General features: G+C 45.0%; 1 protein-coding gene across 1 annotated transcript in view; it reads left to right on the top strand.

Moving 5' to 3' along the window:
* Window positions 1-27,655, top strand: part of add3a (adducin 3 (gamma) a) — a 124,952-nt gene that overhangs the window by 46,202 nt on the left and 51,095 nt on the right. The window contains exons 3-5 of the mRNA XM_056279827.1: window positions 5,384-5,522; window positions 14,935-15,086; window positions 15,401-15,481. Of these exons, the coding sequence (XP_056135802.1) occupies window positions 5,384-5,522; window positions 14,935-15,086; window positions 15,401-15,481 (372 nt within the window). The remainder of the gene's footprint in view (window positions 1-5,383; window positions 5,523-14,934; window positions 15,087-15,400; window positions 15,482-27,655) is intronic.

Consider the following 27,655-nt stretch of genomic DNA (forward strand, 5'->3'; position numbering starts at 1 on the left):
GCTGTCGTAATCTTTTTGGGAATTCAAAAAATAGATTAAATGCTCTTTAGTGCCTGCTGAACCCAGCGTGTTTTTGTATATTTTTATGTTTGTGTTCAAATTTCTCTGTCTGTCTGTCTATGTGTTTCATTGCAAAATGAAACGAAACACATGGACAGACCTTGTCAACGGTCTGCCACATCCATCCATCCATTATCTGAACCGCTTATCCTGCTGTCAGGGTCGCGGGGATGCTGGACCCTATCCCAGCAGTCTGCCACATTTTTCATCATATATTTAGGGAGCCCAGATGATTCTAGTTTCAACACCATCATTTTTTGAATTATTATAACTGTTATTATTTTGACCCATTACTATATTATTTCAGTCCAACGGGACATTCCAATGTGCTTCGCTCGCATGCTAGCAGTCAGTTTATAACAGCACTTTATTGTTTTTTTTTAAAGATCAGGTCTGGTGAAAAGGCTTTTTCTTCCGCTGTCCATACTGTTAAATGGCAATTTGGGGTAAGAATTATACACTGGGGGCATTGATATATTATTTTTTTATTTGGGCCTCATAAGCAAAATGCTCCCTGAGTCTTCACCCTATCAAAAACTGGGGCTCAAATGAGTATCTTCATTATGTGAAAAGTCAGTTGGATGTCAGTTGGCTGAATTTTTGGATGTGGCTATACTATTGAGAAAAATAGATAATGATGCTACCGCGTGCTAGCTGCTGCTGGAATCTATCACAGCCCATCTGAATATGATGTGTTTTAAGCAAGTTAGCAGTTGATTTTTTTTTTTAAATCACTTCAGGTACTTGTAATTAATCTGTCCTTACTAGCACCATGCAACAGTGAACACGGCAAGCGAGGTTTTGCTGTGGTGGTGGATTTTGTGAAAGGATGGAAATGGCTGTGGTGAATACATATTTCAAGAAGAGGAGGAACACAGGGTGACATATAAGAGTGGAGGAAGGTGCACACAGTTGGACCATATCATAGGCAGAGGCATGGGGGCGCTATGGGTTCCCCCCCAGTCTCACCTGTAGTGGCCAACTTGTATATGGAGGAAGTGGAAAAGAGGCTCTGATGTCCTATCCAGGGACACCACTTAGCCATTGATTCAGATTTGTGGACGAAACCTGTGGGGAATATCAAACCTCAGGGCATACCGCGTTTCACCGACCACATTAACTCTGTGGACAACCACATCAGGGTCACCAGGGAGGATGTGAAAAATGACAGGTTAGCCTTCTTAGACTGTGAAATTGCAATTGGTGATGGGGACATTTGATAGATGATGTTTACCGTAAACCAACACATACTGATCAGTACTTAAGGTTTGACTCTCATCATCCACTGGAGCACAAACTAGGAGTCATCAGGACACTGTACCAGCGAGCTGGCGACGTCCCCACTGACACAGCGGCCGGGGAAGGGGAGAAATCCTACATTAAACAGGCCCTGGTTTAGTGTGGTTATCCTAACTGGGCATTTGTCAAAGCCAGGAAGACGCCCAAACAGTGCACCAAAATGTAAACCAGTGGTGATTCTGTATGTGGGGGATTGTTGGAACAGTTGAAACGCGTATTTTCCAAACACATTTTCCGAACAACTCAGTTGCTTTCAAACCCCGAAACGCGCTGTGCCAGAAATTCGTCCATCCCAAGGATTGAGTTCATCATTACAAATGGAGCAATATAGTTTGTAGTGTTAAGTGCCAGGAGGATTGCTGTGACTTGTACATTGGTGAAACTAAACAGATGCCGGCCATGAGGATGGCACAACACAGAAGAGCTAACACATCGGGCCAGGGCTCTGCAGTCTACACCCATCTACAGGCCACTGGCCACTTGTTCAAGGATGAGGATGTACATGTCCTTTATAGGAATCAATGCTGGTTTGAACAGGGAATCAAAGAGGCCATTTGTGTGGAGTGAGGATGACCCTCCCTGAACCAGGAGGGGGAGGCTAATATCTGTCAGCATCTTACAATGCTGTGATTGCAGCTATTCCCCAATCCTCTGTGAATAGTACACATGGCCATTGTAACTCTAGGTAATGGTCACGGCAATTTGCATATGAATCCGATCGTTGGTTTGGTCATTTTGCAACTGCTATTTATAAGTGTGGGGATACCTGCAGTCAGTGGAGACTTAAGAAGTCATTGAGTGGTGAAACGTTTCTCCCTATAAATGGTGTGTCCTGATGAACTAATTCAACTTTCTAGGATATCCTTTCTTGGATTATTGAGCATGCATCAAGACATTAAAGCAAGACATTACTACAATCATGGCTGCTTGGTCGTGTCATTCTCAGGGTGTCTGTGCAAAGCCTATTCAGGATTTGGTGGTGAAGAAACCAAAGTAATTTGCGGGGAGCATTTGTAAATAAACGCTCTATCACCTCCAGTTCTCTTGGCCTTACTCCCCTTCCACCTGCTCGTTTGCACACACAGTATATCCACCTTCCTTCTCTCTATCATATTAGCCAGCTCTCTGCCTTTACCAGTCATAGTGCAAACATTCAAAGTTCTGACTCTCATCTCCATACTCCTACCCTTCCTCTTCTCCCACTGCCTCTGGAGATGCCTTCCTCCTCTCCTTCGCCCAATGGTAGCATAGTTTCCACCAGCACCCTGCTGGCCAACAATAATGGTGGCAGTCATTGGTAACCCAGGCTTGACCGATCCAGTATTGAAATCTGATTTATGGTCTGCATATTTGATTTCTCAAAGGTTTTATGCCAGATGCCCTTTCTGACGCAACCCTCCCCATTTATCCGGGCTTGGGACCAGCATTAAGAATGCACTGGCTTGTACGTCCTCAGTGGCTGGGTTTACTGTAGAGGCAGATGCAAATATTTGTTCCTATTTCTGCGCCTTTGACCTGTACACCAGCGTGGATGCTGATGGTTGAACAGCCTCCCAGAAGGCATGAAAAACCTCTACTGAAGGAAATCCCACATAGAAGCGCATATCTTCATCGGAGACACAAAATCTATGAAAATGCTAATGGCCCAATTTCAGTCGTGTCAGCTCTGTTTTCAGTTTCTGAACTTCCGCTTCCAATTGCTGTGTCCATACAGATGCAGCATCCAGTGCACCTGTATGAGATTTTGTGGTACCAAAAAGAGAGAATAAAGCCAGATCAGACGAGATATATTTATTACCGGTAACTTATCAAATCAAATCTTTGATATAAGCCCAGGTGTCACATAAAAGTTCACACACTCACAGCATATTTACAAATGTTTACAATATTTGGTGCACATAACAACAACTACCAATAACAAATAAAATATTAAGAGCCAGACCGATGCAAAATTGCTTACTTCATGATTCACTCGCACATCAACATACCTGGAGCAGGAGCAACAACGTAGTCATGATCAGGTCCAATTGTTATCCCAGGGGAGATGTCCTCACACCAGCATTCTTTCAACGAAAGGTTGGGACAAAGGTCATGACCTAAGCGAGTTTTGCTCTACCATAAACGGACTCCCGTTGTAACACTGATTATTCCACTGAAAACGGGACAAGACTGTCCCAATTTTCAGCCACTTGCTGCCGGTAGCTGGAGTGTAGTCTACTTCACTGAAGTGCTGGCTATGAACAAATGTGCTCCTGCGGAGTATTGTACAGTCCTGACCTTCATCTCGACGAATTGCTTGAACCCACTTCTTCCTTTCAATTATGTCACTGGGGAAGCCATGAAAACTTAAGTAAGCTTGGCGTTGTTTCTTCGTTTTACAATGAGGCACACGGTAGTGACACTTGGACTTTGCTGTCGCCATATGGGATGTGCTCACTGGAAGTCAGTTTACACAGCAATGACTGGTTCCGGATTAGGAAACCCAGAAGCAGGGAAATGGCCTAATTGCTCGAACAGGTTTTTTGGCACTTCCCTGAAAACTGGGTAAATAAAACATATTCATTTTAATGAACTCTTACTGAAATTTAGCTTTTTACTGAAATTTAGAAAAAGTAGATAAATTGCCGTCACTGCATCAGTGTTAAGTAAGGTTTACCATATTCTAAGCCGCTTGACTTGAGCTTTAAAGTGGACTTGAACTTGCCATGTGTATATCCATATGACCCGTATCATTTTCAGCACTGTTGTCCCTGACAGTATCAGGCCAGAGAGAATGCTCCAGCACAGACCCAAAACTAAAGGCTTTTTAGTTTAGCCAGACACTCAGGATCTCTCTCAATGGACTACCAACTGTGCTCCTGCTCCCCCGCTTCAGCACTGTCACTGTGACACCACAACAGTCTTTAAAACAGAAACAAAAACTGACCCACCACTGTTACACATCCGCACCACCACAGGAGTCTCAGCTCTGGCCAGGCTGGCCACAAAAGCAACTTTAACCAAGTGTATGTATTCCAGTGTTGGGATGCAATGAGATGCCCCATTTTGCACAAAACATCCCTGTGTGCACACAGAATCAATGGCCCTGACTCCATCCGCGCACTATGAATGGACCAGTGCATCCTGTGGGACAGGCTGTGTGTGTGTGTGTGTGTGTGGGGGGGGGGGGGTTGTTCAATAAAAGGGCCCTGTGGGAGTGTGCTGTGTCTTAAATAGACACTAAAATGAAATAAAGACATGAATGCCATGCTGTGCTTTACAGCCGTTGCCTGGAAACTGTCACATCCTATTTTCCAAATTCTCCTTGCTATCCTCTCTCCATGAATTTCCTGCATTACATGAGAGAACTAAATCTCTGTTTGTCTGTCTCACTGTCTGTCTGTCTAGCTGTCTGTCTGTCTAGTTGGGCAGTGACCTTGTAAATGAAATCACACTCTCAACACAGTCTGACAGGATTTAAATGGGGTTGTGCCCTCCAGCGTCTCCTTACTCATAATGCCAAGGAAATGGCTACGTGAAATGAACATAAAACACATTGTTGAAGAATAAATATTCAGAAGTGATGAAAGTATATTTGAGTGGAAAAAATTTACCTGGTTAGGATTTTTTGAAGATTATTTTGTTTGCCTTTCTGCCTTTATATGCTAGCGATAGTAGAGAGAGAGACGGGATCGAAAGAGAATGATGACATGCAGCGAAGGGCCCGGGGCCGGAGTCAAACTCAGGCCGCTGCAATAAGGTCTCAGGCTTATGGTATGCACTCTACCAGGTGCCCCAGTACAAGACAGGGATTTGAAGGTGGCAAATTATGAGCCAGATCTCAAATCCACTGTGTCATTTTCCTTGGAAGTCTCATGTAGTTTATCTCAGTGTGTTGTGAGTGCAGGACCAACCTCTTCAGTATTACATGCTGGACTGACAGAGCAGTATCTTTAATGTTAAATGCTGGACTGACAGAGCAGTGGAAGTTTTTTTCTGTGTCTCTGTCTGTCTCTTCATATTCTTCTCCTTCCCTCTCTAACAGGCTTTTAAAGATGAGCTGGAGGGCCTGATCCAGGAGCAGATGAAGAAAGGGAACAACCCCACTGGCCTGCTAGCTCTCAGACAAATCGCCGACTTCTTCATGGCCAGCTCCGTGGCCGGTTTCAGCGCTTCCCCCTTCAGTGAGTGCTTCTGGCGGTTCCACCGCTCACGTTGTTCCCCCTCTGATGGAGTTTACCACTCCTTACCAGGGTGAATGTGCTGTGAAAACAAAGGTTGTGTCAGCAGTGTAGGAGGAGGGATTCTGTACCAGAAATGTGCTCATACATACGTATATACACACACACATACATACACACACACACACACACACACACACACACACACACACAGTACATACATACACACACACACACACACACACACACACACACACACACACACACACACACACACACACACACACACACACACATACATACATACAGTTAAGGTCAAAATTACTAACCCCCAAGGAACTATGGAACATTTCCCTAAAATTCTGCCCAATGTTTGCATCATTGTTAAAACTTTACATAGTAAAACATTCATCAATGTTAAGACCCCTATTTGGTAAGTTTTGGAATATAAAATAAATCTTCAGGTTTGCTTTTTACCAAATGTAGTGAAAATTGAGGTGGTCAAAATTATTAGCCCCCATGTGATTTTTTGCTTTCAAAACACCCATGAGCAATCAATCAGCATTGAACTTTACTTAAGAGACTCCAATGAACAGGGCTAGTGGCACTTGAACACTTGATTGAGAGGGACTACTCTTAAATTCTTGGTAAGAAGTAATTTCATCATGCCAAAAAGTAAAGAAATCAGTCTGGAACTCAGAAAGAAGATAGTGGAGGCTCATCTTAAGGGGGAAGGCTATACTGCCATTTCCAAGCATTTCACGGTGTCTAGAACAGCTGTACGTTGCATCATTGCAAAGTACAAGGAGGCAAATTCTGTTAGAAACAAACCAGGGTGTGGTCAAAAGGGCAAGATTTCAAAAACTTTGGAGAGGAAAATAGTCAGAGATGTCAACAACAATCCCCGAATCTCTGCCAAGATGACTGTTGCTGAACTGGCCTCTTCTGGACTTGATGTTTCAAGGAAGACTGTTGTGAGGGCTCTTCATGGTGGTGGGCTTCGAGGTCGTCGTCAAAGAAAAACTCCATTGCTCACACAGCAACACATCAAAGCCAGACTGAAGTTTGCCCGTGAACATTTAAAACATGAGCATGAGTTTTGGAAGTCTGTCCTTTGGTCTGATGAGACTAAACTTGAACTGTTTGGGCACATGGATGTTGCTTTTGTTTGGCGAAGGAAGGGAGAGGCCTTCAACCCTAAAAACACAGTTGCCCCAGTTAAACATGGTGGTGGGAGCATAATGCTGTGGGGCTATTTTGCTGCTTCAGGCATAGAGAACCTTGTTCGGGTACATGGGATCATGAAGAAAGAAGATTATGTTGACATTTTGAAGGATAATATAAAGAAATCTGCTGCCAGTCTAGCTTTAGGTCGCTGCTGGGTCTCCCAGCAAGACAATGACCTGAAGCATACATCCAAGTTGGTCCAAAACTTTTGAAGGACACCAAAACCAAGGTCCTGGAGTAGCCCTCTCAGAGCCCAGATCTCAATCCTATTGAGAATCTGTGGGGGGCGCTCAAGGTTAATATCCATGCTCGAAAACCACACAATTTGGATGAGCTGGAACAATTTGCCATGGAAGAATAAGCTCCCCCAAGAGACATGTGCCAACCTAGTTAGGAACTATCATAAGAAGTTGTTGTCAGTTGTGAGTCAGCAAGGTTACACTATTGACTGTTAATTGTCAGAGGGCTAATAATTTTGGCCTTGTCATTTTTGTTTTTTCTTGTTTCAATTCAGTGCATCAGTAAAATATCTTAATCACGCTTAGTGGAGATTTTGTCTTTGTTCTTTTGAAAGCAATTAAACTATAAACACTTTTGGTTATGGTCATTTCCATGGAAAAGTTAAGGGTTTTGATTGATTTCATAAAGGGGGCTAATAATTTTAACCTAAACTGTACATACATACATACATACATACATAGGCAAGGCAAGTTTATTCATAGAGCACATTTCATACACAAAGACAAATTGCTTTATATGAAGGAATAAATTTCATTAAAAGAGATACAGAGCAAGATGAACTTGTTGATAAGAAGAATATTAAAAGAATAAGCAAGAATTCAAAAAGATGAATCAAGATGTATTTTATTAATCCCCATGGGGAAATGTGTCCTCTGCGTTTAACCCATCCTATTTAAAGGATTAAAGGATAATAAAATATAATGATAATAATTTGATAAAACAGAGGTGTAAACATGACACCCATGCTTTCAGGATACACACACAAAAACCTTCACAAATACACATGCTGTGCTTACACTCTGAAAAAGCATAGACAAGCATACACACGTATGATGTGTGTGCATCCATGCAGCACACGTGCAACCAGACAGACACGTTCATAAAAACTGACTCATAGCTCCGGAAAAGCCAAGGAGTTTTGAGTTCAGTCCAGCATTCCATGTCTGACGTCTGGTTCTAGTCGGAGTTTGGGAATGCTGAACGAATGTTCAAGTTTTCACATCAAACACAATACAGCCATTCAACATGAATGATAAAATAATGGAATAAATAAATAATGTTTAGTAAGTGTGCTTTGCATGTGAATTTAGACTGAGTGTAGAATTTTTTAACCTTTAGCCTTTGTTTGCTGTCGTGCCAAAGACATCGGATTATAATTATTGGGTAAAATGTATTAGATTGTGATGCCGTTTGTTTCGGTCAGTAGAATATTGCTTTAAAACTGTCAGGGTTTCAGGTTCCATTCCCGGTGTTATTCATGGAGGTTAAATGGCATTAAATGCCTTTGAATAGAACCATACAGTTTCCCTGTTTTGTACTATGATCTTGAAAGTGTCTTTTTTTTGTTCAGATAATCTCTACTACTACGACTACTACTACTAGTACTACTACTACTACTTTCAGCTTCTCCTGTTAGGGGTCGCCACAGTCTTGTTTCCATCTCTTCCTGTCCTCTGCATCTTCCTCTGTCACACCAGCCATCTGCATGTCCTCCCTCACCACATCCATAAACCTCCTCTTTGGTCTTACTCTTTTCCTCTTCCCTGGCAGCTCCATATTCAGCATCCTTCTCCCAATATATCCAGCATCTCTCGTCCACACATGTCCAAGCCATCTCAATCTTGCCTCTCTTGCTTTGTCTCCAAACCGTCCAACTTGAGCTGTACCTCTAATATACTCGTTCCTAATCCTGTCCGTCTTCATCACTCCCAACTGTTCCCAACTCCCAGCTGTTCTCTAATAGTCACCTCTCCTCTTAACCTAGCTTCTATTACTCTTTCCCAAATCTTCATGCTGTGGCTGATCAACTTTATACCTATGTAGTTGCTACAGTTCTGCACATCGCCTTTGTTCTTGAAATTTGGTACCAGTATGCTTCTTCTCCGCTCCCCAGGCATCCTCTTACTTCCCCAGATTGTGTTAAACAATCTAGTTAAAAACCCCACTGCCATCTCTCCTAAACATCTCCATGCCTCCACAGGTATGTCGTCTGGACCAACTGCCTTTCCACCCTTCATCCTCTTCATAGCTGCCCTCATTTCCTCCTTGGTAATCCATCACACTTCCCGATTCTCTATCCCCACATCATCCAACATTCTCTCTCTCTCTCTCGCTCTCTCTCTCTCTCTCTCTCTCTCTCTCTCTCTCTCTCTCTCTCTCTCTCTCTCTCTCTCTCTCTCTCTCTCTCTCTCTCTCATTTTTCATTCATCAGCCCCTCAAAGTGCTCCTTCCACCTTCTCAACACGCTCTCATCACTTGTCAGCACATTTCCCTCTCTATCCTTCATCACCCTAACCTGCTGCACATCCTTCCAAGCTCGCTCACTCTTCTAGCACATTGGTACAAGTCCTTTTCTCCTTCCTTAGTGTCTAACCTCTCATACAACTCACCATACACCTTTTCCTTTGCCCTTCCCACCTCTCTCTTTACTTTATGCTGTATCTCCTTTGTACGCCTGTCTACTTTCTTCATCTCTCTGACTATCCCACTTCTTCTTTGCTAACCTCTTCCTCTGAATAATTTCTTGTACTTCCATTTTATTTCAAAATGAGATATATATAGTATATATTTTTTTCAACTAACATATATCTCATTTTAAAATAAAGCTCTTGTTCTTATGTACAGTGTATTTCTCTCCCAGTTGACCAACACTCTGGATGTTTCCATCAGAACAATTAAATTAACCATCTTTAGCTATTACTACTCAGACTCAGGCTAGAGGCCTGATAATTTCTTGAAGTAAACAGCTCCAAACTACTAACCCTCCAGTGACAATTTACCATCAGAGAGCACTCTTATAGACTAGACAAACAACTCCTGATTGATAAGGGAATAAAAAACAATCTACTTGCATGTTGTTATTTGGACAGGCCAAGCCTAACTGTGAGGAAGCAGGCTGACAGTCTGACACTTGAGGAACATCTGTGTGGGGAAAAAAACATTCCTCCTTTCAATGACTGTGATGCCACCAACTCAGTTTTTTATTTGTCCAGGCAGCAAATTGTGTGAATATACAGTGCATCCAGAAAGTATTCACACCCCTTCACTTTCCCCACATTTTGTTATGTTACAGCCTTATTCCAAAATGGATTAAATCCCTTTTTTTCTCATCAATCTACATACAATACCCTATAATGTCAAAGCGAAAAAGATTTTGCAGAAATTTTTGCAAATTCTTTAAAAATAAAAAACTGAAATATTGCATGTACATAAGTATTCACACCCTTTACTCAGTACTTGGTTGAGGTACCCTTGGCAGCGATTACAGCCTCAAGTCTTCTTGGGTATGAAGCTACAAGCTTGGCACACCTATATTTGGGGTATTTCTCCCATTCTTCTCTGCAGATCCTCTCGAGCTCTGTAAGGTTAGATGGGGAGCGTCGCTGCACAGCTATTTTCAGGTCTTTCCAGAGATGTTCAATGGGGTTCAAGTCTGGGCTCTGGCTGGGCCACTCAAGGACATTCACAGACTTGTCCCAAAGCCGCTCCTTCGTTGTCTTGGCTATGTGCTTAGGGTCGTTGTTGTGTTGAAAGGTAAACCTTCGCCCTAGTCTGAGGTCCTGAGCGCTCTGGAGCAGGTTTTCATCAAGGATCTCTCTGTACTTTGCTCCATTCATCTTTCCCTTGATCCTGACTAGTCTCCCAGTCCCTGCCGCTGAAAAACATCCCCACAGCATGATGCTGCCACCGCCGTGCGTCACTGTAGGGATGGTATTAGCAAGGTGATGAGAGATGCCTGGTTTCCTCCAGACGTGACGTTTGGCATTCAGGCCAAAGAGTTCAATCTTGGTTTCACCAGACCAGAGAATCTTGTTTCTCATGGTCTGAGAGTCCTTTAGGTGCTTTCTGGCAAACTCCAAGCGGGCTGTCATGTGCCTTTTACTGAGCAGAGGCTTCCGTCTGGCCGCTCTACCATAAAGGCCTGATTGGTGGAGTGCTGCAGAGATGGTTGTCCTTCTGGAAGGTTCTCCCATCTCCACAGAGGAACGCTGGAGCTCTGTCAGAGTGACCATCGGGTTTTTGGTCACCTCCCTGACCAAGGCCCTTCTCCCCTGATTGTGCAGTTTGGCTGGGCGGACAGCTCTAAGAAGAGTCCTGCTGGATCCAAACTTCTTCCATTTACGAATGATGGAGACCACTGTGCTCTTCGGGACCTTCAAAGCTGTAGACATTTTTTTGTACCCTTCCCCAGATCTGTGCCTCCATACAATCCTGTCTCGGAGGTCCACAGACAATTCCTTTGACTTCATGGCTTGGTTTCTGCTCTGACATGCACTGTCAACATTGGGACCTTATATAGACAGGTGTGTGCCTTTCTAAATCATATCCAATCAATTGAATTTACTACATGTGGACTCCAATCAAGATGTAGAAACATCTCAAGGATGATCGGTGGAAACAGGATGAACCTGGGCTCAATTTTGAGTGTCATAGCAAAGGGTGTGAATACTTAGGTAGATGCAATATTTCAGTTTTTTTATTTTCAACAAATTTGCAAAAATTTCTACAAAACCTTTTTCACTTTGTCATTATGGGGTATTGTGTGTAGATTGATGAGAAAAAAAGGAATTTAATCCATTTGGGATAAGGCTGTAACATAACAAAATGTGGGGAAAGTGAAGGGGTTTGAATACTTTCCGGATGCACTGTAGCTGAGTAGATGTGACGCAGTGTATACAGCCCAAGTGAACCTACCGTGAACCTACTGAGCCTCAGCCTCAGTAGGTGCCGCCTCACAACATGAAGGTCTAGGGTTCAGTTCCCATCTGTGTGGAGTTGGCATCTTGTCCCTGTGTTTACCTGGGTCTCCTCCATGTCTCCTCCCACAGTCCACAGACATGCATGTTGGCTAAACTGGAGTCTTTAAAATGCTCATAGGTCTGAGAGGTGTTTGAGTGACTGTTTGTGGGAGTAGTGGCCTGTCCAGGGTGTCTGCCTGCCTTCTGCCCAATGTCTGATGGGATAGACGCCAGTCACCCGTCACCTTTCACTGGTTGAAGTGGCTATAAATAGTGGATGGGTGGAACTTCACTGTTTTGGTTGCCAGGCAAAAAAAAAAAATTGAATATTTCTTTCACAGAAAGGTAAATCAGTTCATCTGGACATAACATTTGTTGAGAGAAACGTTTCATCACTCATGTGGAGTGGCCTCTTCAGTCTCAACTGACTGCAGGTATCCTCACCCTTATAAACAATACAGTGACTAGGGTGACCGGGTGTCCCACTTTATGCAGGACTGCAGAGCATTTTTATCCCTTGTCCCGCATCCCACATATTGAGACGATGTCCCGCATTTTGACTGGCTCTAGTTTTCAAAAGTCAAACCACTGCAGGACAGATGCTTTTCTAAAATCTGGCTTTTATCCAATGACTTTGAAAGCTGGGCACACATGGGTCAAGTGCAGATTAACCTGTCACCATCTTTGCTACCAGACTACGCCCAACGGGGAAAATTGCAAGTCACCACAAAATCACTGCTGATTTAGGCAGAATATGATGGACAGCAACACCAAGAAAAGGAAATGCAGCTACAACAAATCCTGGGAAACAACTTACGACTGGTTGAAGCCGGTGCAAGCGGAGACCCAGAGAGTCGTTTGCAAAATTTGCCAGAGTTATTTTTCAGTTTCACACGGAGGGGAATACGACGTCAAGCGACATGGGACATGTGAGTCTCAAAAGAAACATGTGGCTCAAAAAGAGACGTGCCGATCTATGGGCTCATTCCTACTGAAACCCAAAGATGATTGGCCGACAGATAAGGTAACAGCAGCTGAAATAACAGTGTTTACCACACTGTACAGCACTCCCACTCATACAGGTCAGCAGACTGTGGTATGAAGCTAGCACCAGTCATTTTTCCAGACTCGAACATTGCAAAAAAAAAATGCCATGTAGTCATACCATACAAAAGCCGCATCCGTAGTTACAGATGTGCTTGCACCTGCCTCTGTGGAGACTTGTTTGAGAGAATTAAACACACCAATGGTTCAACTGCAAAGTGACAAAAATGCACACACAATTTTTTTCAATGGCTTCAGATGCATCTAATCATGGCACTACAAAACGTTTCCCACTGTCAGTTAGATATTGGCCACCAGAGTTGGGTTTGAAAAGCAAGATCCTTGACTTTTATGAGGGTAGCGATGAGCCATCTGCTAACATACACCACCACATTACAAACAAGTTAAAAACAATGACCTGTGACTGGACATGATTTAAGTGTAAATTACAGCAAAAGCAATTCTGTTTTCCAGAAGCTAAAAGCAGACAACAGTGGCATCATAAAGACAAACTATGTGGCCCACATAGTGTACAACTGTGTAAAACATACCGGAGACATGTTGGACATTGACATTGAGTCCATAGTGAACAAAGTATTCAGTCACTTTTCAGCATCCTCAAAACATACAGAAGAATTGAAAGCAGTGTTCACGTTTTTAAATAATTTTTAAACTACCTCTCAGCATTAGTAACATGTCCCACATTGTCCCACACAGACATACTCTTTGTCCCACATTTGGTTTGTTGGGATCTGGTCACCCTAATGGCATAACGACTGAAAATAATGATCTGTTTCATATGCATATTACTGTGACCATTAACTAGAGTTACAGTGGCTATTTGTACTATTCACAGAGGATTTGGGAATGGTTGCAATCACAGCATTGTAAGATGGTGACAGATGTACTTTTTGCCCCCCCCCCCCCCCCGTTCAGGGATGGTTGTTCCCTCTCCACATAGACGGCACCCAGTTAAAACCAGCATTGGACCCTATCAAGGATACTCATCCTTGAAAGAGTGGCCACTGGCCTGTAGATGGGTGGAGTCCTGGCCTGACGTGTTAGCTCTCCTGTATTGTGCCATCCAACTGGCCAACGTCTGTTTGGTTTCCCTGATGTACAAGTCACAGCAATCCTCCTGGCACTTAACAGCATACACTATATTGCTCTGTTTGTGCCGGGGGACCCGATTCTTAGGATCGACTAATTTCTGGCGCAGCATATTTTGGGGTTTGAAAGCAACTGAGATGCAGGGTTTGTAAAATACGCATCTCGACTCTTCTGACACTCCTACCACATACAGAATCACCACTGGTTTAGGCTTAGACAGCTGTTGTCCTTCTTCTCTCTTTGATCGGCTGGTGCACTGTTTGGGTGTCTTCTTGGCTTTGACAAATGCCCAGTTAGGATAACCACACTTACCCGGGGCCTGTTTAATGTGGGATTTCTCCTCTTCCCCGGCCGCTGTGTCGCTGGGGACGTTGTCAGCTTGGTGGTACAGTGCCCTAATGACTCCTAGTTTGTGCTCCAGTGGATGATGAGAGTCAGACCTTAAGCACTGATCAGTATGTGTTGGTTTATGGTAAACATCAAAAATCAAATGTCCCCCATCACCAACTGCAATCTCACAGTCTAAGAAGGCTAACCTGTCATTTTTCACATCCTCCATGGTGAACTTGATGTGGTTGTCCACAGAGTTAATGTGGTTGGTGAAATGCGGTACGTCCTGAAATTTAATTTTAACACAGGTGTCGTCCACAAATCTGAACCAATGGCTAGGTGGTGTCCCTGGATAGGGCATCACTGCCCTCTTTTCCACTTCTGAATATACTACTTGGCCACTATAGGGGAAACTAGGGAACCCATAGCACACCCATGCCTCTGCAAGTATGTGGACTGTAGCCACAGCTTCAGGAGCAGACACACTTGGTCAATGTTAAGGATGGCCCTATTGCTAAGGGCGAGGTCATCATGTAAGTTCATACGGACTACCTCCACTGCTTCATCAACAGGAACGCACGTGAAGAGAGACATAACAACATAAGAGATGGTGTTATGATGTGTGATTTGCAATTTCCTTACCCGGCTTATTGAGCATGCATAAAGACAAATATTTCTTTCCTCACCCAACGTGGCCTCTGTCTCTGACCTTTTTCTCTTATCAGGCCTTGGGATGGTTACGCCCATCAATGACATATATGGAGTAGAGTCCACTTCTATAGTGAAAGGCGAGAAGCAGATGCGCTGTAAACTGGCCAGCCTGTATAGACTGGTGGACCTTTTCAGCTGGGCCCACTTTGCCAACTGCTACATCACAGTAAGTCACCAGCACCCATCCTTTAAATATAAAAGAGCAAGAAATTAAATGTGTTGAGAAACGCTTGCTGAAGTAGATTGTACTGAATTTGATGACTGCTGCCTGGATTTCCATGACTAGTTGGTGCTTAGAAGTGCACAAAAGCTGATCTCCACAGACTATCACTCTTTTTTATTTATTTTAATGTTCTTATCAGACAACCACAGAGACAGTTTTGTTTCGATAAAGTCTAGATAAAGGTAGAAGATAATGTTACTGGCCATTCCAGTAGAAAATATTCCCATTGATGAGTGTTTATATGTCTTTCTCTTTAGGGCCGTGTCAGTAAAGAGCAAGACCACATCCTCATAATCCCCAGAGGGCTGTCATTTGCCGAGGCTTCCTCATCAAACCTGGTAAGACTCAGTTAGAGGGATCATCACCACACCTGGTCCTTCACAGAAAGTGAATTATCTGTTGGGATTATTGTCATGCTGTAATCAACGTCACTATTGGGAGTGATTTTTATCAACATCTAACCAACATCTTGTACTGAGAAGACAAATGTTAGGTTTTAAAGGAGACGACCCCCCCCCCACTAAAAAAATCCCAGTTTAGTGGGATAATTTCACATGATTTTGAGACAACTCATTTCAGTAATGATTGGATTTTGATAATAATAATAATAATAACAACAAATCAATCTTATATAGCACTTTTCTAACATTCAAAGTCGCTTTACAATAAACAGGGTGAAACAGGTCACCAGATAAACATAACACAGACATACAGGGGTGGATGGGAAGGGGGGCTACGAGAGGGAGAAGCAGCAGCACACGTGACACTAGCAGTACTCTCCAACTAAGATAAGATGTTTTATTAAAAAAAAAAAATTCTACATTTTTTTTTTTTTTTAAAAAGTATTTTATAAAGAATTTTGAGATCAACATACCAATTGAAATGGAAAGTTTTTCACGTCACGAGGAATATAACATACTGTAGCTTTGCGGCACATTGGCACAGTGTGTGCAGTGCTTGTACTGCTTCCTCACAGCAAGAAGAGCCTGGGTTCGATTCCCACATGGGTGGTGTTGGCACCGGGGGAGTTTGTATGTTCTCCCAAGGCTCCATGATTGTTACGGGAAGAATGTTCTACAACACAATGCATCGCAGCTTACTGCGCAGGAGGCTGCGTAGCTGCTCAGAGTGTTCCCCTTATGACCCAGTCCACCGTTGAAAGTGCCTACAATGGGCATGCAAACACCGGAACAGTGGAACAGTGGAAGAAAGTGGCCTGATCCGATGAGTCCCGTTTTCTTTTAGGTCACATGGATGGCCATCTATACATGTGTGCTGTTTACCTGTGGAAGTAATGGCACCAGGATGCACTGTGGGGAAAAAAACAAGCCGGTGGAGGGAGTATGATGCTCTGGGCAATGTTCTGTTGGGAAACCCTGGGTCCAGCCATTCATGTGGATGTTAATTTTACATGCGCCACCTACCTAAATACTGTTGCAGACCAGGTAACCCCTTCATGACAATGGTATTCCCTGATGGCAGTGGTCTCTTTCAGCAGGATATTGCACCCTGCCATACTGCACACGTTTGTTCGGGAATAGTTTGAGGAGCATGATGAAGTGTTGAAGGTGTTGCCCTGGCCTCAAAATTGTCCAGAATGCAATCCGATCGAGCATCTGTGGGATGTGCTGGACCAACAAGTCCCATCCATGGCAGCTCCACCTCACAACTTACAGGACTTAAAGCATCTGTTGCTAATGTTTTGGTGCCAGATTCCACAGGACACCTTCAGGGGGTCTTGTAGAGTTCATGCCTTTGTGTGTTGGTGCTGTTTTGGTGGCACATGGAGGACCAACAGCATACTATGCCGGTGGTCATAATGTTTTGGCTCATCATGTATGTTATGGTATGTGCCTAATGATCGCTGAGTTGATACATTTACAGATTGACCAGTAATTCTGCATAATGACTGTTTTCCCAAATAAACCATAACATATACAAAACAGTGGCAGCAGTGGCCAAAGTAAAATCAGTTGGCATGGCTGCCTATTAGATTTTAAATAACGTACCCTTTATGTAGGTCTTCCTTTGCTGATTAACTTCACCTATTCATAAAGGTTAATGTTGAAACTGGCATGGATAATAACTTTACAATGATGTCCTCCACCTCACTAGTGGTAATAGCAGTTTCCGTCGTGAACCAACAGACTAGCTAGCTAGCTAGTTCATTGCCTTTTTTTTTTACTAGCTTGTGATTTGTGTCCCCCCACAGTGGGCAGAACTTGTCATAAAGTTAGCAATAACAAAGTCTACCCATTTAGAGGGACGATAGGTCCATTTTATTGTTATTTGAAATTGCTTTCATGTTGAATTACTATTGTTCCACTCCATAAAATTATAGCTTGACCACCAAGCAGAGAGTTGAAAGCACAGCATTTTCTTCCCAGCAACTGCAGAGGCAGCAAAATTCTGATAGGGGCTTCTTTCAGTTAATACTTCATATTCCAACACAAACTGAATAGGCAGGTATGAAGAGTTTATTTCTTCAGAAACATTTTGTTTAGATGTTCAGTGTGAAATTATGAATTGATAAAATAAGAACTGATGACTTTTCAAATATAATTTTTTTGAATATATTTGGCCATCTCAAATCACAGCCCTGAGACAGTTGTCAGTGATCTCATGATTAGCACTGATGCCAACAAGGTCCACATTCTACTTCTATTAGATAGATATAACTGCTGCTTTTGATACAATTTTGATACAATTGATCCGCTCACATAGTTTCTCATACCATTGCTATGCTGACGATACCCAGCGCTTCCTCTCATTCCCGCCAGATGACCTCACAGTCTCAGTGTGCATATTGTCATGCCTTGCTGATATCTCTGCATGGATGAAAGAATGCCAGCTTGAGCTTAACATACCTAAAACTGAACTCCTTGTCATCCCAGCTAGTCCATATTTACAACAACAGATCAATATCTAGCTCGGATCAACCCAACTCATGCCCACAAAGTCTGCCTGAAACCTGTTTGTCATGATTGATGACCAACTAACCTTTAAGGTTCACATGGCCTCGATTGCTCGGTCCTGCCGATTTGCCCTGTACAATAACATCCGGAAAATTAGACCCTACCTGTCTGAGCATGCAGCACAACTTCTGGTACAGGCTCTTGTTATATCACACATTGACTACAGCAACTCCATACTGGCAGGTCTCCCTGCATGCACTTTCCAACCACTGTAAATGATCCAGAATGTGGCGGTGCATCTGGTCTTCAATCAACCCAAAACAGCACATGTCACTCCACTGTTCATGTCCCTCCGCTGGCTCTCAGTTGCTATCTGCATTAAATTCAAAACCTTGATGCTTGCTTACGAAACAGCAGCTAAAATGGCTCCTGCCAACCTGAACTCCCTCATTCAGGTCTACACTCAGTCCCGCTCAGTACACTTTGCCAATGAAAGGCGCCGGACACTTCCGCCACAATGGGGCCCTAAGTCACTAGCCAGACTCTTCACTTCTGTAGTTCCCTGGTGGTGGAATAAGTTACCAAATGCCATTCGATCTGTTGAGTCCTTCTCCATCATTAAGAAGAAGCTAAAGACCTAGCTCTTTCTCGAACCTCCACACCTGATGGTATTAATATTAAATTTTAAAAATCGCTTCTATGCATCCTATGCATTGCCTTTGTGCACTGCATGTTGATGTCCTATCGGACTTGAACCTAGTTTTTTGGCACTTACTTGCATTGTCACCGCCTGACTAGATCCTTGCTTGTGTTGTATTAACTCTCAGATGTATGTTGCTTTGGATAAAATTATCTACTAAATGAAATTGTAACATTGTAATTGATCACAATATTCTTATGGAGCACCTTTGAGAACTGGGTTGGCATGCTGGGAAGGATTAAAATCGATTTGGTTCATACATATTAAGGAGAACGTTTTATGTCACTATGGGAGATATCAAAGAAATTTGAGTTAAAACCGAGGTCCTGACTCACTGTGGTCATTAAAGATCCCATGGCACTTATTGGAAAGAGTTGGGGGGTCCCCGGGTCCTGGCATGAATTCCCAACCTGGCTCTCTCCATCTGGCCACCTAATCATCCCCCTTGTAATTGGCTCAATGATTCCTCCCTCTCCACCTCAAGCTGATGTGTGGTGAGCGTTCTGGTGCAAAATGGCTGCCGTGCATCACCCAGGTGGTGCTACACATTGGTGGTGGTTGAGGGGAGTTTCCCCCTTTCACTTTGAAGTGCTTAAAGTGCTATATAAATGTAATCCATTATTATTATTAACTTTTGTTGAGACTCAGTGAAGCTGTCTTGGTCCTCTGCTCTTTTCATTAATTTGTCAAGTAGAAATTCCAGCATGAATTACCTTCTATAAATTTGTGAAGATGGAGGTCCTCTAATAATATTAATCCTGTGCAAATTGAAATCTCACAAATTTTGGTTGTAACTTGGCTTTTGCCACGCTATTTACGTCCTTCCCCAGTCTAAAACAAATGCAGTAGGCCTAGTGACATTGATACAGGAAGATTTCAAAGATCTATGGGTGGGGCAAGAGATAATGGCAGCCACATCCTGATGTGTTGGGGAGCCACTTCGCATTTCTCTCCATTGGCCTGCGAACCTCCTCACCGAGAGCCAGCAAAATCCAGTTTACCTGTGTAATCCTCCATCATTTGGCAATTGATTGGGATGGTCCAGTCTCCCTCACCCACAAGCAGCATCTTCAATCATGTTGCCGCACCTCACCCTGGTGACTCAGGGGGTAATGCTTTCCATCAAGCAATCATTACCAATCTTTGTGTGTGTGTGTGTGTGTGTGTGTGTGTGTGTGTGTGTGTGTGTGTGTGTGTGTGTGTGTGTGTGTACATGGCACACCCATTCTTTGACCAATAGAGGATGTGTCTGTTTTTGTTACATAACACCACACATGGTGAAAGAGGTCAACGTTTTGAAATGTTAAATGTTATGACCAATAGTCGTTTCCCCTTAAACCAGTTAAACCATGTGTGCAGCAGTTTTAACATTATGCTACATGAGGGAATGTTTTTATGGTAAAATATTACCTTTTAATTACCATTAGTGTCAAAAATACCCCCCCAATTAAAAAGAACAAAAAAACAAATTTGTTACTCTCTGTGAAATCTTTATTGGCCCACAGGAAGTGATATATTTTATTTGTTTATAGAGTAGTGTTTATCTAATGTGTATGGCATGTATATGCTATTTTAATTGAAATTGCTTACGTTAAATTTGTTAGTGATACACAAATGAAACTGTACAAGAATTCATCGTCAAAAGCCATGGTCCACAATTTTTTTTTCATTATTTTTTTATGTTTAAGCAAAATTGAACCAGAATTTTGGGAATGGCGGTCAACTAAAACAGCGTGCCATTTTTCTCATGATCATTACGTGGCAATTTTCTTGTACAGCTTTGAACCTAAAAAAAAGTGACCTCTAGTAGCAGTTATGTAATTTCTAGGAGACACTAATTTGGTTTATCCTAAACCTTAGGCACACATGAAACTGCAGGTTCAGAAGACACAGTAACTGGGTTCAGGAAACCATGTGGTTTTGTTCCAGACAACACAGGTTTAAACTTGTCTTATATCCTAAACTGCAGCAAAGTTACGCTGGCAGAGGGCTTGTTCAGACCTGCTGTGTTGCATCAGAAACATATCTAGGTTGTGTCTGGATCTACGTTGTGTCTGGATCTAGGTTGTGTCTGGATCTAGGTTGTGTCTGGATCTAGGGTGAGATGGCTTGCTGTTCACGCCTGGCATTACAATGCATCTTCAAATCTTCTCGAATGGCCACTTGTGGACTGATCTTGGGTCCGTGTTAAGTCTGCATATTTTGTCAGTAACACATTAAATAAATTCCCCCATTTTGTCTTGGCCTAACTGAACTTAAAAAAAAAATCATCCCACCCACTATTATTACTCATATTAGTCATAAGGGAGTATAATAAAATGCCAAAACTTCATTCAGAGTCAAGAAAACTTTGTGTATTCAAAGCACAATATAAAGTTGTGGCAGGATGAGGAAAAACACAGGAGACGAAGGCGAGTTTGATGTTTATTCCTCAACTCCAAAAACCAAACTGCAGCAGGAACAACCCTGCACCAGCGAGCCCGGGAACGTAAACCACGCCCCCAGCCAACAGCCCTGCTGGGTGAGAGGCACAGCCCCCAATGTCCGCCACACAGCCCCCCCCCCCCCCGAACACCCAGAAGGGACTCCTGGCAAGAAAATCAGTGTCTCACTGGAGGCTTAAGCAGCCTGCCATAACGGTTGCGCCGTCCCTCAGCAGAAACAGTAGGTGAAACACAGTCCAAAGCCGGCTGAGAAGCAGAATGCTGAACCCGTGAAGACACTGCCGGGGTCCTGGAAGGAGGGCGACCCCGACGGGGAACCTGGGCTGGAAACACAACTTCGCCTGCCACCCTGTGTGCCGGTTTAAGCCTATCAAGTGTGACACGCTCCCTACGCCCACCCATATCCAGCACAAAACCCTTAGGACCCGTCTCAAGAACCCGAAATGGGCCATCGTATGGGGGTTGGAGGGGCGAGCGGTGAGCATCATGCCGTACAAAAACAAAACGAGCCGACATGAGCTCCGCAGGCACGAACGACCGCGGAAAACAGTGGTGAAAGGGGCCTGGAACCCGAGTGCTGTCGGACAAAAAAGGATAAACGGCTGGACGGGGTCGAGGAACAGAACTACCAGGCAAAAATCCCCCAGGGACGCGGAGCGGCTGACCGAGCACCAGCTCAGCGGGTGAAGCGTCAAGATCCTCGTTAGGAGCCGAACGCAACCCGAGCATACCCAAGGTAAACGATCCACCCACTTACCATCTGAGAGCGCAGCACGCAGCGCTGCCTTGAGCAACCGGTGAAAACGTTCACACAAGCCGTTTGCCTGCAGGTGGTACGCGGTAGTGTGGTGTACCTGCACACCCAAGGATCGCGCAAGTGCCGACCAAAGTTCTGACACGAAGTGGGGGCCCCTGTCTGAGGTGATATCTGACGGAGTGCCAAAACGGGCGACCCAGGAGGAAAGAAACGCGCGTGCAACGTCCACGGATGTTGTGGAGGACAGAGGGACAGCCTCTGGCCACCTGGTGGTCCGATCCACCATTGTGAGCAGGTGCGTAAAACCCTGTGAAGAAGGTAGAGGGCCCACCAGGTCCACATGCACGTGGTCGAAACGTCTGGCCGGGATTGGAAACGGTTCGAGGGGCGACTTAGTGTGCTGGTGGACCTTAGCGCGCTGGCACGCCATACATGCAGCCGCCCACCCCTTGACGTCCTTGCGGAGGCTAGGCCAGACGAACTTGGAACTGACCAACTTCACCGACGCCCGAACTCCAGGGTGCGATAGGGAGTGAATCGATTCGAAAACTCGACGGCGCCAGGCCACTGGAACAACGGAGCGGGACGGCCGGTGGAGACATCGCAGAGGAGGGCAGGACCGCCTTCCTGCATCACAGAATCCTCTAGCTTGAGACTGGTACGCGTTGACCTAAGGGCAAGGACGTCCGGGTGCAGAGGACACACAAGCACACGCGATAGACAATCAGCAACAGGGTTGGACTTCCCAGCCACATGCTGAATGTCCGTTGTGAACTCGGAGATGGCCGCTAGGTGGCGCTGCTGACGAGCAGACCACGGCTCAGTCACCTTGGACATGGCAAAAGTCAGCGGTTTATGATCCACATAAGCCGTGAATCAGCGACCCTCCAACAGGAAGCGGAAATGACGGGTTGCAAGGTGCAGTGCCAGCAACTCCTGGTCAAAAATGCTGTACTTGCGCTCGCTATCTCGCAGTTTGTGGCTGAAAAATGCGAGTGGCTGCCACGCATTCACCACACGCTGTTCAACCACAGCCCCCACGGCTATGTCAGACGCGTCGGTTGTTAAAGTTATGGACGCCGTGGGTGTGGGATGGGCTAGGAGGGCAGCGTTAGACAGGGCGCACTTAGCTCCGTCAAAGGCCTGGACCTGTTCGGGAGTCCAGACGACAGGGTCGTTAGCCTTCTTAAGCCGCAGGGCTTCGTAAAGTGGCTGAAGGAGGTGGGCAGCGTGAGGGAGGAAACGGTTATAGAAATTCACCATTCCCAAGAACTCCTGCAATGCCTTAACAGAGACTGGGCGGAGAAATTCCGCCACTGCTTGCACCTTAGAAGGCAATGGGACCGTGCCTTGCGGCAAAATGTGGTGACCCAAGAAGTCAATCACCGGCAGTCCAAACTGACACGTGGCCGGGTTGACTATCAGGCCGTGTTCGTCCAGACGACGTAAAATCTGTTTCAGGTGCGCCAGGTGCTCTTCAGCTGACAGACTGGCCACTAATATGTTGTCGAGATAAACGAACACGAAAGCAAGGTCACGCAACACCGAGTCCATCAGCCTCTGAAAGGTTTGCGCTGCCCCCTTCAAGCCAAAAGGCATGCGCACGAACTCAAAAAGCCCAAATGGGGTGATCACTGCGGTCTTGGGCACGTCCTCTGCGCGCACGGGAACCTGATGATAGCCGCGCACCAGGTCCACCTTAGAGAAAATAGTGGTACCTGCCAGGCGTATGGAAAAGTCCTATATGTGTAGGATGGGATAGTGGTCATTGGCAGTGATGTTGTTCAGGTGGCGAAAGTCGTCGCAATGCCGCCACGACCCAGCCGCCTTGGGCACCATGTGAAGCGGCGAGGCCCACGGGCTGTTGGAACACCTCACTATACCCAGACGCTCCATGATGGCGAACTCCTCCTTAGCTGTAACCAATTTTGCCGTGCTGAGGCGCCGCGCACAAAAACTGGCGGTCCCACAGTGGGAATGAAATGTTCTACCCTGTGCTTAGTAACCGCGGTGGAAAAGGCAGGTGTAGTCACCGATGGAAAATCCGCCAGCAAACGCTGAAAAACATCCCCTAATGCTAAAATGTTAGCGTGTGTTAACGGCCCAGCTCCCCCTGTCTCACACAGAACAGTGGCGAAAGACACAGCATCAATTAAACGGCGGTTTGCAACATCAACCAGCAGACCATTAGCACACAGAAAATCCGTGCCGATAATAGGAACAGTAATGGCGGCGACTACAAAGTCCCACTCAAAATGGCGCCCGCGGAAACAAACTGTCACCAACCTTGTGCCAAACGCCGCAATGGACGAACCGTTAGCTGCACTCAACTGTGGGCCGCCGCCTTCGGCCAACCTGTCTGTCTTAGCAGGAGGGAGTAGGCCCTTTGCAAGCCTGAGTCCACCAGAAACCGTCTTCCTGACATCGAGTCCGTAATGAAGAGCCACTCACTACGTCCGCCAGCGCCCACAGCTGCTACTGAGTGCTGGCCCTGGAGTTTCCCGCCGCCTCAAACGTGCACAGAGGGACGCAGCGCCTCGCCTTGCCACCGAACCGCTGGTGGAAGAAACAGAGGCCGCTCCTGCGCCGTCTCCGGGCAGTCACTCCAGCCACCACTGCCAGTTCCGCGTCCTCCGACGTCGGCTACAGAGGCTCCGATGCCGCACTCTTCACAGCGAACCGTCTGGTAGCCAGCAGGACCCGATCGGCCTCCTCAGCCAAACCTCGGCAGTCACCAGCGGCCAGACACGGGGAGTTAGCCAAAACCGCGCGCACAGGAGACGGGAGCTGGCGCAGGAAAACGTGCGGGAAAAGGAACCCACCTTCGCCCAAGCCTAGCAACGACAGCATATTGTCCATGAGATCCACAGCCGTCCCGTCGCCCAACCCTGATAGGGAAAGGATCCTATCTGCCCTCTCTGCGGCAGATATGCTGTACCTCTGGAGCGGAAGATGTTTGAGTGCGACGTATTTACCGTGTTGCGGAGGGGTGCGCAACAGCTGCATGGCCCGGCGTGTGGACTGCTGGTCCAGCGCAGCGACGACCAAATAGTATCTGGAGTCGTCCGCGGAGATTCCACGCAGGTGGAACAGCGCCTCGACATGCTGGAACCACGAAGCCGGGTCGCTCTGCCAGAACTCTGGGAGCTTCACAGCCGCGGCGAGAACGGCTGGCTGTGAGAGTTGGGGCGGCGTGACCGAAGTGGATTCACACTCTTCTTCTGCTCCAAACATGTTCAATTCGGGGTCACCAATGTGGCAGGATGAGGAAAAACACAGGAGACCAAGGCGAGTTTGATGTTTATTCCTCAACTCCAAAAACCAAACTGCAGCAGGAACAACCCTGCACCAGTGAGCCCGGGAACGTAAACCACGCCCCCAGCCAACAGCCCTGCTGGGTGAGAGGCACAGCCCCCAGTGTCCACCACAAAGTCACCTTTTTTGATGTTTTTGTAGTGTAAACTCTCATTGATTTTTTTTTTCTTCTAATTTATTTCTGATTTTTCCCTTTTTTCTCCCAATTTAGTGGCCAATTGATCCCTATTTTAATTCAAACACCCACCCTCGTATTGCATGCGTTCGCCAACTGCATCTCTCCGGCCGGCAGTCTCGAAGGAGACGCCTCCCCACTTTCGTGACAAGGCGAATCCAAGCCAAACCACTGTTTTTCCGACACACACAGAGACGCATTCACATGACGAACACAAGCCGACTCCGCCCCCCTCCCTCATTGATTTTTTTTCTTTTTTTCTTTTCTTTTTTTTTCTTCTTTTTTTTTTGTCTCGTGCCATTCCATCTTTCAGGAATCCCACAAACACATGACCAGGTACATCCACTTTTGCAGTCAACCAGGCAGTCCTTTGATGTAGACAGGGACGTATTTGCACTCAGAGTACACTACATATGGGGACATATGAGGACATATGAAGACATATGGGGACATATGAGGACATATGGGGACATATGAAGACATATGAGGACATATAGGGACATATGTAGTGGACATATGGGGACATATGCGTCCCGAGTGATCAGATCTCAAGACACCTTGAGGACGCTTGCGTGTGTTCAGACCTGTATTTAGAGCAGTCCACTTGTGACTGGATCTGTCAGGATGAGTTTAATACCAGGTGTTAACGGGGCCAGAGCAACAGCAACTTAATGTTTTTTTTCGACTATTTATATTTTGTTGTTTACTTCCTTCAAATCACTTTCTTGATTTTATGTCAAGGAAAAATAACATGAAATTACCCACATTACCCACACAGTGTGTACAGTTACACCCAGGCAGTTAACATGTGACTGTTTTAGTCATAGTAAAAAGTTGGATCATCAGTCCTATGTAATCCCCAATCTGAGGTGCAAGTTCATTTATTTTCAATGCTTTTTTTTTTTCAAACGGATGCTTTTTAAGTGAGATTCCCACAGCACACAACACACACTAGATCATCAACATACACTAATCACACTTGCAGTTAAGGTTTTTTTTAGTTTTTGAATGGTTTCTATTAATACAAGATAAACAGACACCCAATTTTACTGTAGTTACCCTTACATTCACTAGCAGCATAATTTCACACATCATCAGCATACAGTGTAATGTGCATATCCGTATATGTGTGTGAGCATGGCAGTGGGAGGGTAGTGATTATTCCAGTGAAGAATGGAGTTGTACTGGCCCAGGCTTGTTGGCAGGTAGCACACACCCCTTCTGAAGTGCCAACCCAAACCCACTGCCTCCATGAATGTGTGTGTGTGTGTGTGTGTGTGTGTGTGTGTGTGTGTGTGTGTGTGTGTGTGTGTGTGTGTGTGTGTGTGTATTTACATGCCTGCCCTTGTGTGCTCTGTGCATGTGCAGCTTGTTGCAGAGGATCAAGAACATTCAGGATTCACGAGTTGCAATTTCAAAAGAACAAATGAATAAATGTATTGCCTATGATATTTACAATCCCAAGGCAAGAGGTTGACAGACACAGCTGTCCCTACATTACCTGTCCCTACATTATCTGTCCTTACACTACCTGAGCTAGCACCATGCCCAACATCCACATGTCCATTTACTGTGCTGCTTTCATGTATAAATGATTGAAAATGGACTCAGATTGTTAAAACCTCACTGCATACACGTGTGTACTTACAGAGCCTGAAGCTGATGCAGCTCCCTGTAGTGTGTTGAGGTCAGGGTCTCATTAGGAAGGTGAATGTGGAATGTTGATGCAGTGAGACGATTAATTGACTAATTCGGGGGTGTCACCTCCTTTTTCCAAGAGGGCCTGTCTCACTGTTTATTTTAGTCTTTTAATGTGAGAGATGCAGTAGTGTACCGTAGGGTTTCAGTGAGTGCCTTCAATAACGAACTACACACACACACACATTTCTCATATGGGTGGTGATACAGCTAACACAGCCACATATAAAATACTCTATCACACATTATACACAGTGTACACACTACTGGATCAACACCAACAAGACAGCTGGCCTTCAGCAACCACAACACACACTACTGTGCACTATAGCAACTACTGCAGCATCACCACCACATCTTCCTTTATGACACTCAGCAACATCATCTACTTTACTACTACTACTACTACTACTAATACCACTACTACCACCACTTTACTACTACTACTATACTACTGCTACTACCACTACTACCACTACTTTACTACTACTACTATACTACTACTACC

The sequence above is a fragment of the Lampris incognitus genome, chromosome 5, assembly GCF_029633865.1.
Source record: "Lampris incognitus isolate fLamInc1 chromosome 5, fLamInc1.hap2, whole genome shotgun sequence".
Classification (NCBI taxonomy): domain Eukaryota; kingdom Metazoa; phylum Chordata; class Actinopteri; order Lampriformes; family Lampridae; genus Lampris; species Lampris incognitus.